The sequence below is a fragment of the Rhagoletis zephyria genome, unplaced genomic scaffold (genome assembly GCF_001687245.7).
Source record: "Rhagoletis zephyria isolate East Lansing unplaced genomic scaffold, Rhagoletis_zephyria_1.1 Rzeph_scaffold_04009, whole genome shotgun sequence".
In the NCBI taxonomy this organism is placed as follows: Eukaryota; Metazoa; Arthropoda; class Insecta; order Diptera; family Tephritidae; genus Rhagoletis; species Rhagoletis zephyria.
In genome coordinates, this window is record NW_016161092.1 from 11,057 (window position 1) to 23,082 (window position 12,026).

General features: G+C 33.6%; 1 protein-coding gene across 1 annotated transcript in view; it reads right to left on the reverse strand.

Annotated features, from left to right (window-relative positions):
• Positions 1-544: 544 nt before the first annotated feature.
• qsm (Zona pelucida superfamily protein qsm) overlaps positions 545-12,026 on the reverse strand; it is a 26,554-nt gene continuing 15,072 nt past the window's right edge. The window contains exons 2-5 of the mRNA XM_017625359.1: positions 6,748-6,926; positions 6,446-6,676; positions 6,091-6,389; positions 545-1,671 (exon numbers count right to left, since the gene is read on the reverse strand). Of these exons, the coding sequence (XP_017480848.1) occupies positions 1,415-1,671; positions 6,091-6,389; positions 6,446-6,676; positions 6,748-6,926 (966 nt within the window). The 3' untranslated portion in view covers positions 545-1,414. The remainder of the gene's footprint in view (positions 1,672-6,090; positions 6,390-6,445; positions 6,677-6,747; positions 6,927-12,026) is intronic.

The following is a 12,026-nucleotide window of genomic DNA, read 5'->3' on the forward strand; positions in this document are numbered from 1 at the left end:
ATAGTGCAGCGAATTAAAATTCAGCGGCTCCGCTGGCTTGGCCATGTCGTTCGGATGGACAGAAACGCTCCTGCTCTGAAAATATTCAACGCGGGCCGCGATGCTGGTAACAGAGGAAGAGGAAGGCCTCCTCTGCGTTGGAAAGACCAGGTGGAGAAGGACTTGGCTTCACTTGGCATTTTCAATTGGCGTCAGTTAGCACAGAAGAGAAATGACTGGCGTGCTGTTTTGAACTCGGCCAAAATCGCTTAGGCGGTTACAGCGCCAAATAAGAAGAAGAAGAACTCCAAATGATAAAGTTTCGTTGTTGCCTTTAGTTTCATAACTTTCGCTTTTGTAGAAACGATAGTACAAAACTATAGTTTTTATAAAAATAACTAAAAAAAGTTATTGGTAGATATTTTCCATATTTGGTAGATTTCCTTTCAAGTGGATGGTAAGTATTTTTTTAGTCAGTGGCAACCCTGAATGCCTGTAATTTTCGATGCGACGCGACACTCCCAATGAGGCCTAAAATAACAAAGAAAATCTTAAGTCAAGGTACTTAGTAATATATATAGAATCGATATTTATTAGTTATTTTTCCTTTGCTTATTATTAAAATTATTTTTGAATTAGCTTAAACAAAACTTTTTATCTTAGTAGACTAGTAGTGACTTAATCGTTAGAAACAAAATTTATCGTCAGTAAAATCTGCTGAAAATTCTTCAAGAAAAATACTACGTATATTTTATTAAACCTGGACCCTAAGCTTTTAACATACTACGTATTTAAATTGGTACAAAAGTTAGTCATAATTTTCAGCTGCCATACTGATTTCTTAGATGTATGTACGTTCTCATTTTTCTCTATCAAGATTATTTAGTAAAGCTCGGAGTTTTAAGTTAAAAAAGGCCGGAAAATATGTACATACGTAGTATCATAACATTAAGCAAAATGTTTATGCTGGTATATAAGTAAGTACTGCTTAAGTATGTTTAGGTAGAGGGTACATATTTTAGGCTTATTTTTTAGCATAAAAATTCGAGCTCTAATTATTAGTATGTATGCATGTATATTTTGTTTTATTTTAATTTAAAATGTTTATAATCTTTTAGTTTTTTTAATATTCCACAGTTTTGATGGCAGTTAATAAGTACTATTTGCAAACGTTCTTACTAAGATTTAATGCAACTACACGCATACGTATAATGATATGTACCATTTACTAAAAATTGACACATATGTATTACATACACTCTTTTCCAATGCAACCTGAATATTATTTCTCATTTCCCTGTGGCTACTTTATACTAGGTAATTCACTCGGGCATATTACATCCTCCCATTTTATACTTTTCTTGAGTAGGTGAAATTTTTAAAAGCCATTGCAACTTCCGTGGACAAGTTTTTGGGTTGTAGGTCGAAGTTCTATTTACATAAATTTCCGAACAATTGTGTAAAGTCCCAGTAGCAAAAGTAGCCATCCCAGTGACCTGCTTGAGGTAGCGCTGCTTGCGCTTATTTGGGCTTGACTAAGTTCCCTCTCGTCAACCACGAACGCTGGCTCGGACATTAATGGCTGATCAAAAGCCTTTAAGGACTCGCCGAAATGAACGCGACTGTTGCGCGCCAGACGCTGATTAGCCAATTTCAGCTCACGCAATTTCTCCTCCAATTGTAGTACTTCATCTGAAAACAAAGTTTTTGGTTAACATACTCATGTATAATTTTTCCCATAAAAATATATATTAGAGGGATCCAAAATAACTAACATAACGAATTTATGGTCTTAAAAGGACCTATTTACTGAGAAGAAAATTTTCCCATTTGGAAAAATTTGTATGGCAATTTTCAAAGGTGTCGGTCATTTGAAATTTTCCATGTAAATAACATGTACAAAAATTAGTTTTCATTAAAGATTTAATAACTATTGAACCGTTTGAAATGAAATATATTGACATATTCTTTAAGGACAATCAATTCTCAAAAAATGGCCTTAATGTTGATTGTCAAGACTGAAAAATATATATAATTACGGGCTATGAAAAGCAGAAATACGCAGTTTTAAGGCTTTATGATTGGAAATATGTCTGCTAAATGAAAAAACTTACACTAAAATAATACAAAATGTGTAGAAAATTTTGATTGTAAACCGGAGAAGAGAGAGTTTTAGTCCATTTATTTATTTTTTATTGCATTTTTAAACATTAATATTCTGCTTAATAATAAAATTCAGTTTACGAATACAGTATTCTATCGGTCTTGGGAATTACCAAAAATCCCCAGGTTCGTATCGCTGGATTGTTAAACAAACGCTCACGATGACCAAATTATAGTACAATTAACTTTATTGTACAACAAACACTTCACAATANTCCAGGTTCGTATCGCTGGATTGTTAAACAAACGCTCACGATGACCAAATTACAGTACAATTAACTTTATTGTACAACAAACACTTCACAATACTTGTTTATGCATTAACAACAATTAACAACACTAGTTAAAGCAATTAAATCACTTTACAAAACTTGCTTAACACGATTGATCTCTGGTTTACAATTTGACTGGTAGCTTGCTAACTTGCAGCTGANTTCAATTTTCACTTTATTTCGTGTATTTTCGCACTCGGCGTGCCCAAATCGTACAAAATACTATTATTACGAACGTTTTTATTAGTTTTTGTACAATACACGTTTTTTTTTCTTTGCCTTTATTGCTGTGACACCATTCTTCTTCTTCTCTGACGCCTTCAAAACGCTGCAAGCCGCGTTTCGAACGCGTCAATAGAGAGGAACATTGAATGTTCGAAAAATTCGCAGCGACGGAATCGTGCAAGTGTGCGCTAGCGCATTAAAATGTATGGGTAGCATTGTTGTAATTTTTGGGCTTGCGGATTCGCAACGACAGAATCGCGCCAATGTGCGCTTCGCTTTACACAATTGATCTCTGGTTTACAATTTGACTGGTAGCTTGCTAACTTGCAGCTGACTTGTCTTCTATCTGTAACGGCGGCTTTATATACCTGCGCTCGCACTCATGGCAACTCTAGAACGTTCTGAAGTTTATCTCTCATTCTCTCGCTGTTCGCAGTCAAGGGGAATTTAAACAAGGTGGTGTTACTGGCGAATTTAGATTTTCGCCGCGGTACTTCCTAATGTCAAAATGATGTGCTTGTTGTAAACAAGGCGAATTCATATTAGAAGAAACCTGCAAATTTTTACTGGAAAAGTGTATGATAACCAGGGAACGGATTTTTAGGACCTAAAAACCTATAAAAAAGGCAAAATAAAGTAACGAAATAGGCTGGAAAAGGCAAAATAAAATAGCGAAAAAGGCAGGAAAAGGCACTAGGTATTGTAAAAGACCCAAAAAAAGGCAAAATAAAACAGCGAAAAAGGCAGGAAAAGGCAAAAAAAAGGTATTGCAAAAAAAGCAAAATAAGGCACTAAAAAAAGACAGAAAATACGAAGAACAATCAAAAATATATATTTTTTTAGAAATGTTTATATTACAAGTAAAAAGAGAAAAACTATGAACTAGTTTCATTATATGAAAAATTTGTACTTTGAATCTTTGACTATTTTATCCTTCCGAGTTTCTAACTCATAAAACTTTAATCTGTATAGTTGTAGTAACATTGAACCACAAGATGCATTTTGAAGTTTTCTGGCAGCATTTTGATTCGATTTTCGCGAAGAAAAGCCTTGATTGTACTAAATGTGCGATCGACGTAAGTTGATACAAGGGAGCCCAATTTAAATATGGAACGTTTGAAACGTTCATATTATCAGGAATAAGGGCGTTTCCTCGCCCTTTATAGTTTTATCCACACCCCTTATTGTATCCAAGCCTTCGTTAGCTGAGAAAACGGCTTTGAATTTTTCCAACACCAATTTGGCAAGGGGTCTCTGCGCTTCTATAAGCCGCATGGGCAATGTGTATATTTTTTAATCTTAAAAAAAAAAATTGTAAACGCTATAATCACCTTTTTAAAGGTAGAAAAGGCAAAAAAGGCAAATATCTTAAAAAAGGCAAATATCTTTAAAAAAGGCAAATCAAATGTGTATATATGGAATCAGGGAAAGCTAAATCGTGGACATTCTTAATCGAATATACTCTATCTCTTTAGCAGAAAAAAAGGCAATTTCCAAAAAATCCGTTCCCTGATGATAACCAAAAAAATTTGCAGGAGAGCAACAAATCGAGAGCGCAACAACACGGGAGAGCTGCAAATTCTTGCTAGTGAAATTTCTACTAGCAGAAATTAGCTAGCAGAAGAAGAAGAAGAATAAATGTCATAGGCCGCCATTTGTTGAATTGGTTTAGCACAAACAAAAGTAAAATGAGTGGAAATCAAAATATTAATGATGTACTATACTGTGTAAGTGCTTGTGTGAAAAGCAAAGAGTTTAAAACTGATTTATAAACAGTAAAATGTTTACAGCAGAATATCAAAACTATTCACTTGCAAGTTTTTACTAGTTTTGCGTTCAGTAACTTTTTCTGCTAGTTTTCTTTTCTTATCAATTTTACGCTCTATTTTGCTTTTACGCTCTGGCTGCAATGTTTTACTGGAGAAGTTACTATACAAACCAAGGCGAATTTATATAAGGTGGTGTTACTAGCTCAGCTGATTTTGTGTATGTGTTTCGCCGCACGGCTTCTGATATCAAATTGAAAAATTTTGTTTGAATTTCTACACACACTCTTACAGATTTTGACAGTTTATGCCACCAAAGCAAAAACAAAATACATGTAAATTTTTGTTTTTGTACTCCTGCTATCAACTTATATTAATTCGCCTTGATACAAACCTATTATTTTGACATTAAGAAATACCGCGGCGAAAATCTAAATACTCCAGTAACAGCACCTTGTATAAATTCGCCTTGTTCGCAGTATTCATCTACTTGACGCTTCTAGCTGCCGAACATTCTAAAATTAAATATTGCTCTATAATTATTACTGAACAATGGACAAGTTGTTTTCGTCTCGCGGCATGATTATTTTAAGATATAAATTTTTTTTCATAATAATTATAACGGATCTTTATGATTTATGTTTCTCATAATGATTATGTGGGATTTTTATTTTTTTCGTCTCTCGGGACGCTTATTTCAAGACGGAAATGATTTACATATTCTCTTAATAATTATATGGTACTTTTATTGAAATGAAACTTCTTAATTGAGTTCGGTTTTTTAACGCGTTAAATATTAAACGCCACGATTGTTCATGTCATCAAATCTGTATCGTTCGTTAGATTTTCAAAAATGAGGTGTCAAATTAAAGGGCTTTGCTTTTACATAGTTTCAGTTTTTTGAAAAAGGTTGCCAGATGTTAGCGAATCAATAATCGAGCACGGAGACATTTGCGTTTAATTTCGTGTGTACCGATTCTATTAAGAGAAAATGTGGGACGTAAATCATTGTCGTCCTGAAATAAACGTCACGAGAGACGAGAAAAATAAAAGTCACATATAATTATTATGAAAAGACGTAAATCCTTTCCGTATTAAAATAAACGTCCCGGGGAATGAAAAAAAATAAAAGTCCCTCATAATTATTAAGAGAAGACGTAAATCATATTCGTCTCGAAATAAGCGTACCGAAGACGAATAAAAATAAAAATTCCATATGATTATTATGAAAAGACGTAAATAATTTCCATCTGAAAATAACTGTCCTGCGAGACGAAAAAAGATATTTCTCGAAATAATTATTATACAAAGACGAAAAAAATTTCCTTTAAAACAAGGCGACGTTTTTGATCTCAAATAGTAGGATAATAATTATTTTGGGTCCCTGTTTAATACTATTAATCGTGTCTAAGTCAACCAAATTCAGGGTAATTTTCTAGAGATGCCCTACAAGAATATGCCTAGAAAAAATTTACGAATACAAATTTTTTTACATGTTATTTACATGGAAAATTTCAAATGCCCACCGACACCTTTTAAAATTAAAATACAATTTTTTCTAAATGGGAGAATGTTCTTCTCAGTAAATAGGTAATTCTAACGCCATAAATTCGATAGGCTAGTTATTTTGGATCACGCTAATATATATGCATGTAATTAATATTGAAAAATATCAATGGACTCACTACGATTGACGCCTTCAATGTCGTTGATTTTTATGAACATGGCCAAAGATATCTCGTACACTTTATTGGTATCCATCAAACCCTGAGCTAATAGCTCAGTGGTATCCCGTCTTCTGCGTCCATAACCGACTTGTCCATTTGAGCATTGAGTTCCGAGACATTTGTCTAGACAGACATTGACCGTTGCACGGAATTGTACGTAAGAGGAATCGGGGAATTTAAACGCTTTGAATTTCGCTGTCAGTGTGTCGCCATCAATAGTGTTGAAATTTTCGAAGAGATACGGGTCCACTGTGCACCTGAATAATCATTGTTGAATAGACATTACATTTAAATTTTTTAAACTTTTGTTTACCCTTTGAAAACTATGGTTTCAGAGAGCTGGCGAGTGTCAGTTACTTCAAGATAATTCACTCCTAGCCCGTAGACGGGAGCAGAGTCACGATCCAAATTTATTTCCATTGTCAATGGTGTACCAGGAGTAACTGTGAGGTCACCAGTGACCTTTTTTCCATTTTGATTGACACCTATCGATAGGCGTGGTTCCGGTGCACGTTCTGTCAAAGAAGTGGTAATCTCCAAGTCTCTATAAATAAATCATTAAAAAATGCAAATGTATACAATATGTCGAGTTACATATTTATAGACAAAACTTACTCTGGCTCTTGAAACCCAGCCGGTAGAACATCGCGCCTTACAATGCCATGGTGCTCGCGTTTGGTGACATTCATCATGAGTGCATTATAGAAGGGTTCGGTTGTAATACACTTAACGCTGACTATCTCCTTACCCTCAGGAGATTCAATGATAATCTTATGATAGTACACCTTCTTGCCCTAAGGAAGAAATTTATTCGTGCAAGAGTTATTATTTATTCGTACGTACACAGAGACTAAATATTATACTAGAAAAAGAAAATTATGTTTTTTTTTGTAATTATCACCAATAGGTTTGTGTGACACTTTTAGTTTTTTGCGAAACCAAAACTACTCTTAAAAAATTATTACCGGGGTTCATGTGACGAGAGGAGCAAACAGTTCGTGGAAATAAAAGAAAGAATATGAAGTTGAATACGGAAGCATTTTTTTCATCTGATATATTTCTTTTAAACATTCCCAGATTTCCGCGTGCCAAACACTATCTAAAATTTATATGGCCTTTGAATTGATTTAAAATATTTGTTTAAATAATCATTTAAAAAATTCCAGGATGAACGGTTTACATATCGTCACCTTAATTCACAAAGTCCCTAGCCAAAAAATTTTTTATTTTACAGGAGAAGCAAAAAACATCATAAAAAAGTATCAAAAACACGTAAAACCACGATAAAAAACATAACAAGGTAAAACCATTGAGGGGCAGTCTGATGTTTGCCAACATTAGTTGCGTTCCTTATCTCCCATAAATAGTCAGAAAAAGTCCGAAGTAGTCAGATTTAGTCCAAAAAGCGTTCCTTAACTCGAAAATGACAGCAAAAATGTGAGAGCAACACTCAGTGAGAGTGACATTCTTCAGTCCGAAGTAGTCAGATTTAGTCAGAAGAATTTTTGCTGGCAAAATCTTGAAAAGTGTCAAACTCAACTGAATTTAAATTAACGGAAATTAAAGAATACGCAAAAAGTGAGAATAATCTAAAAAGTAAAAAAGTGAATTGAAATTGGAAGGAGACAAAAAATAATTGATATAAAGTGTTTATTGTGCTTGTGCTTGTGTGAATGTGTTTTGTACATACATTTCCATTCTTTTTTGACGTTAGTTTTGTTGTTGTCATTCTTTTGCTATTTTAGACTAAAAATTTGGTTTTTTGTGTTCCTTTACTTTTCCCTGTTATTCTCGTTGAACCGAACCGACAAAATTTTTCATCCGGATCTCGCCCCTGATTTTTATATTGTATGCATAAACATAAGTAAACAAATTAGTGTTTCTAGAAGTTGTGCCTGTTCAGTGTTTCCATACTCATTTTCATAAACAAAATTTTTCCACGATGATGGAAAATAATGGCCTTTCTATTAGAGCTACCGATATTGTTCCTAAATTTGCAAAAGTTCGCAAACTGTATCTAATATTAAAAAAAAGATTAGAATATTTGGGACCAGCGACCTAAATGGACGCCAGCATTGTTAATGCTGTTCTTTACATCTTTTGACTATAGGCCAGTGCAATTATCAACAAAACAATTACAATTTGGTTTAAAAACAGATAAGTTTGAGATTAACGATAAGCTAAAGGGCTGCGAGAAATGATGTTTGACTTTATCTTTTGCATTAACGGATTCATTATCTAATAATATGCACCAAACCTTTTTGCTGAACCCAGAATTTTTAACAAGAATTGGTCTTATTCGACTAGTGCGCTGTGGGTCACTTGGCGGTCGATGCGCGGGCTCTTACAATTAAAATAAAAAACTAATATTTTGCAGGCTTATTGTTGACTTCATGATACAATATATTTTCACTATTACCAAGGAGAAAAATTAGATTTTCGACCCGCTCTAACCTACATATTTTACAACAGCCTTTTCATTCGTTTTCGCGTTTAAATTGATCACATGGCTGACATTTCATTGGCTAATCTTAGTTTAAACCAGCCAGCTCGGGTGTTTAAACTATTTTTAAACCACAGCCGTGCACAGAAAAATTGGCCCTAAGTCGCACAATTAGATTGTTTGTTAAGTAAATTAGATTGTGTAGTCACACATATTTAATGCTTGTTCGCTTAATCTATTTCCCTTTTTCGTTTTGATGTCAGTAACAATTGAACTATTTACTGCCTCTTTGTTAACGACTACCTCCCAAACGTTTGCTAATCGCAAATTTTACTATTTGCATTATCAAAGAATACAATCACTCAAAATATTTTCAGAATCTATAAACTCAAAAAATTTGAAAAAAACAAGCCATGATTGGACATTTTTTCAATGTTTTCAAAATACACAACTTCTCGAGTTCCCCACACGTTTTTCAAACTTATATCACTTTATTTTCCCCAATTACTTTTTGTAACGGGTGATTTTTTTGAGGTTAGGATTTTCATGCATTAGTATTTGACAGATCACGTGGGATTTCAGACATGGTGTCAAAGAGAAAGATGCTCAGTATGCTTTGACATTTCATCANCAGAATCTATAAACTCAAAAAATTTGAAAAAAACAAGCCATGATTGGACATTTTTTCAATGTTTTCAAAATACACAACTTCTCGAGTTCCCCACACGTTTTTCAAACTTATATCACTTTATTTTCCCCAATTACTTTTTGTATAACTCATAAACTTGCTATTACAATTCATTTAAAGTGAATGAAATTCTGCTGATAGGGTTCATATGAACGGCGTTAATTTACCACAGTGATCAGCTTTTTCTTATTTATCAATTACTTAATTTTCTTGCTTGGTATGGTAGGCAAAAAATCCCGTTTTTCGACAGAAAATCCCATTCACCCTTTTTAGTCATGAAATCCCGAAAAAAGGGCGAAATCTCACAAACTTGCAACACTGGTACATACATATGTACAGAGCCAAAGGGAACATTTTCTTTGACTAGGTTTTGGTTTTGCCCTTTGCATTCACACACAGAAACTCTTTTGTACGCAATTGTTGTTGTCAGCCAACTTGAATTACTCAGACGAACGAGAGTACAAAGCGTGTTTCCCGAATGCAAGAATGATATTCTCTCAATCGTGCATGCACACCAATAGGTTCATTCCTTATCTTTTTGGACTAAAATCTGAAAAGTGTCAAAATGCCAGAGCGTAAGCAAAATGCGCTCACTAAAAGAGAATAACAGGAAAAGTAAAGGAACGCAAAAAACCAAATTTTTAGTCCAAAGAATGGCAACAACAAAGCTAACGTCAAATAAGAATGGAAATGTATGTACAAAACACATTCACACAAGCACAAGCACAATAAACACTTAAGCTGAAATTAGTCAAGAACGTAAACCTACCGGTACGTAAACCCGAGTCAGCTGACACGATCTGCCTTACCAAAGCGCCATGTGAATGAAAACTCAACACCGTAGAATTTTTCTGTAGTTGTAGCCCGTATCGCAGAAATCTGCGGAATTTAGATTTTTCCGTGTCAGCTGATTTCTCCTTCTTTAGATGGTTGCCACTTCGTCAATTTTGCAGATGGTAAAAAAGTTCTAAGTTCCTATTCAAAATATGTTTAAAATATTTGAAATTTACTATTAAATAGGTTTTTGTTGAAAACTAAGTAGTTTATATTTAGCTACAATCTATTATAGCACGAAAAATTGTGGTTGAAAGGGTAAGTTTATGAAAANATGAAAAGGTATTGAAGAGGGGCAACAGTGTAGTAAGCAACACTGAGGGCTCCAGTAATCGACAAAATTCTGCGTATACAGACTGCGTTTAAGTATACGTTCTGCGCTCTCGACTAATTTCAGCTTTACTATATCAATTATTTTTTGCCTCCTTCCAATTTGAATTCACTTTTGTTACTTTTTAGATTATTCTCACTTTTTGCGTATTTAATTTCCGTTAATTGAAATTCAGTTGAGTTTGACACTTTTCAGGATTTTGCCAGAAAAAATTCTTCTGACTAAATCTGACTACTTCGGACTGATGAGAGTCGCTCTCACTGACTGTTGNCATTTTTGCTGTCATTTCCGAGTTAAGGAACGCTTTTTGGACTAAATCTGACTACTTCGGACTTTTTCTGACTACTTCGGACTTTTTCTGACTATTTCTGGGAGATAAGGAACGCTCCTAATGTAGCAATGCTTTGAACGATATGAAAAAAAAACAAAAACGAAAGCGAATATATGGAACAATTTTTCATTCTCCTATTGTCCGCTGAGACGCTGCCTATCAAGGCGTATTTAACAAGGTGGTGTTGGCCGTATATAAGTAAAAAATTACACTAACAAATTATACGCTGATGTCCATACTGTCATTGGTATGAGTTACAACAAACACATCATTTTGACGTAATGGCCTCCACGGCGAAAAACTCAGCTGTCGCCCCAACACCACCTTGTTTAATACACCTTGCTGCCTATCGAAATGAACGTAGCAATGCTTTGCTCAATGTAAAAATTTTAAAATCTTTCGACGCAAATATTTCGAAAATGGTTCAATGAATCTTAAATGTGAAAAGTTTGTGCAAAGTTTCAGATCGAGCACTTAAATTTTATGTATAATTTGTCTCTGTGTGACTTGTAGATCGCTGGGAATAAGCGCTTTGTTTCCGAATAATATATAGATTTTGAAGGTCACATTGAATAAAATTACTTTGACCTTCAAAATTAAAATTTTAGATTTTTTGTCTTTCTTTTGACCTAAAAACACCATATAATGAACTTAAAACAATATGCAAAATGCCTTTTTAGGTTCCTGCTACCATTGAAAGGGATTCCTTGATGCAAGAACACCAAAAATACTTGTTTAAACTTTTTTAAAAGATCACCTCATACTGTTCTCAGGTAAGAAAATAAAAAAAATTGAGAACCTCCTAATTTGAAGGTGATTTGAAAGGTGAAGGCAACTTTTTTTTTATCCAACGAAATTATTTTTCCTCGATTTTCTTTTTCAAATGCTTTAAAATGCTGTTAAATTTATTTCGCTAGATGGTTTTGTTCTCGAGATATTACATTTTGTCAATATTTACACTGAGCGGTGTTTAACAATAACTTTTAATTTGCTAATTTCTTATATATCGTTCACACTACAGCATTAACCACAGAAATTACATTGCCGAATATTGTACAATATATTATTCACAAGTTGAAATAAAAATAAAAAAAATAAAAATAATCAAATAATTATGTTAATCGTAAAATGAAAAAATCGAAAACAATTCAAAATAATCAAATAACTATATTAATCATGCAATTAAAAAAAAACCCCAAAATAATTGAAAATAATCAAATAATTATATTAATAATATAATTATACAAATAATTTTTAGCAAAAAAAA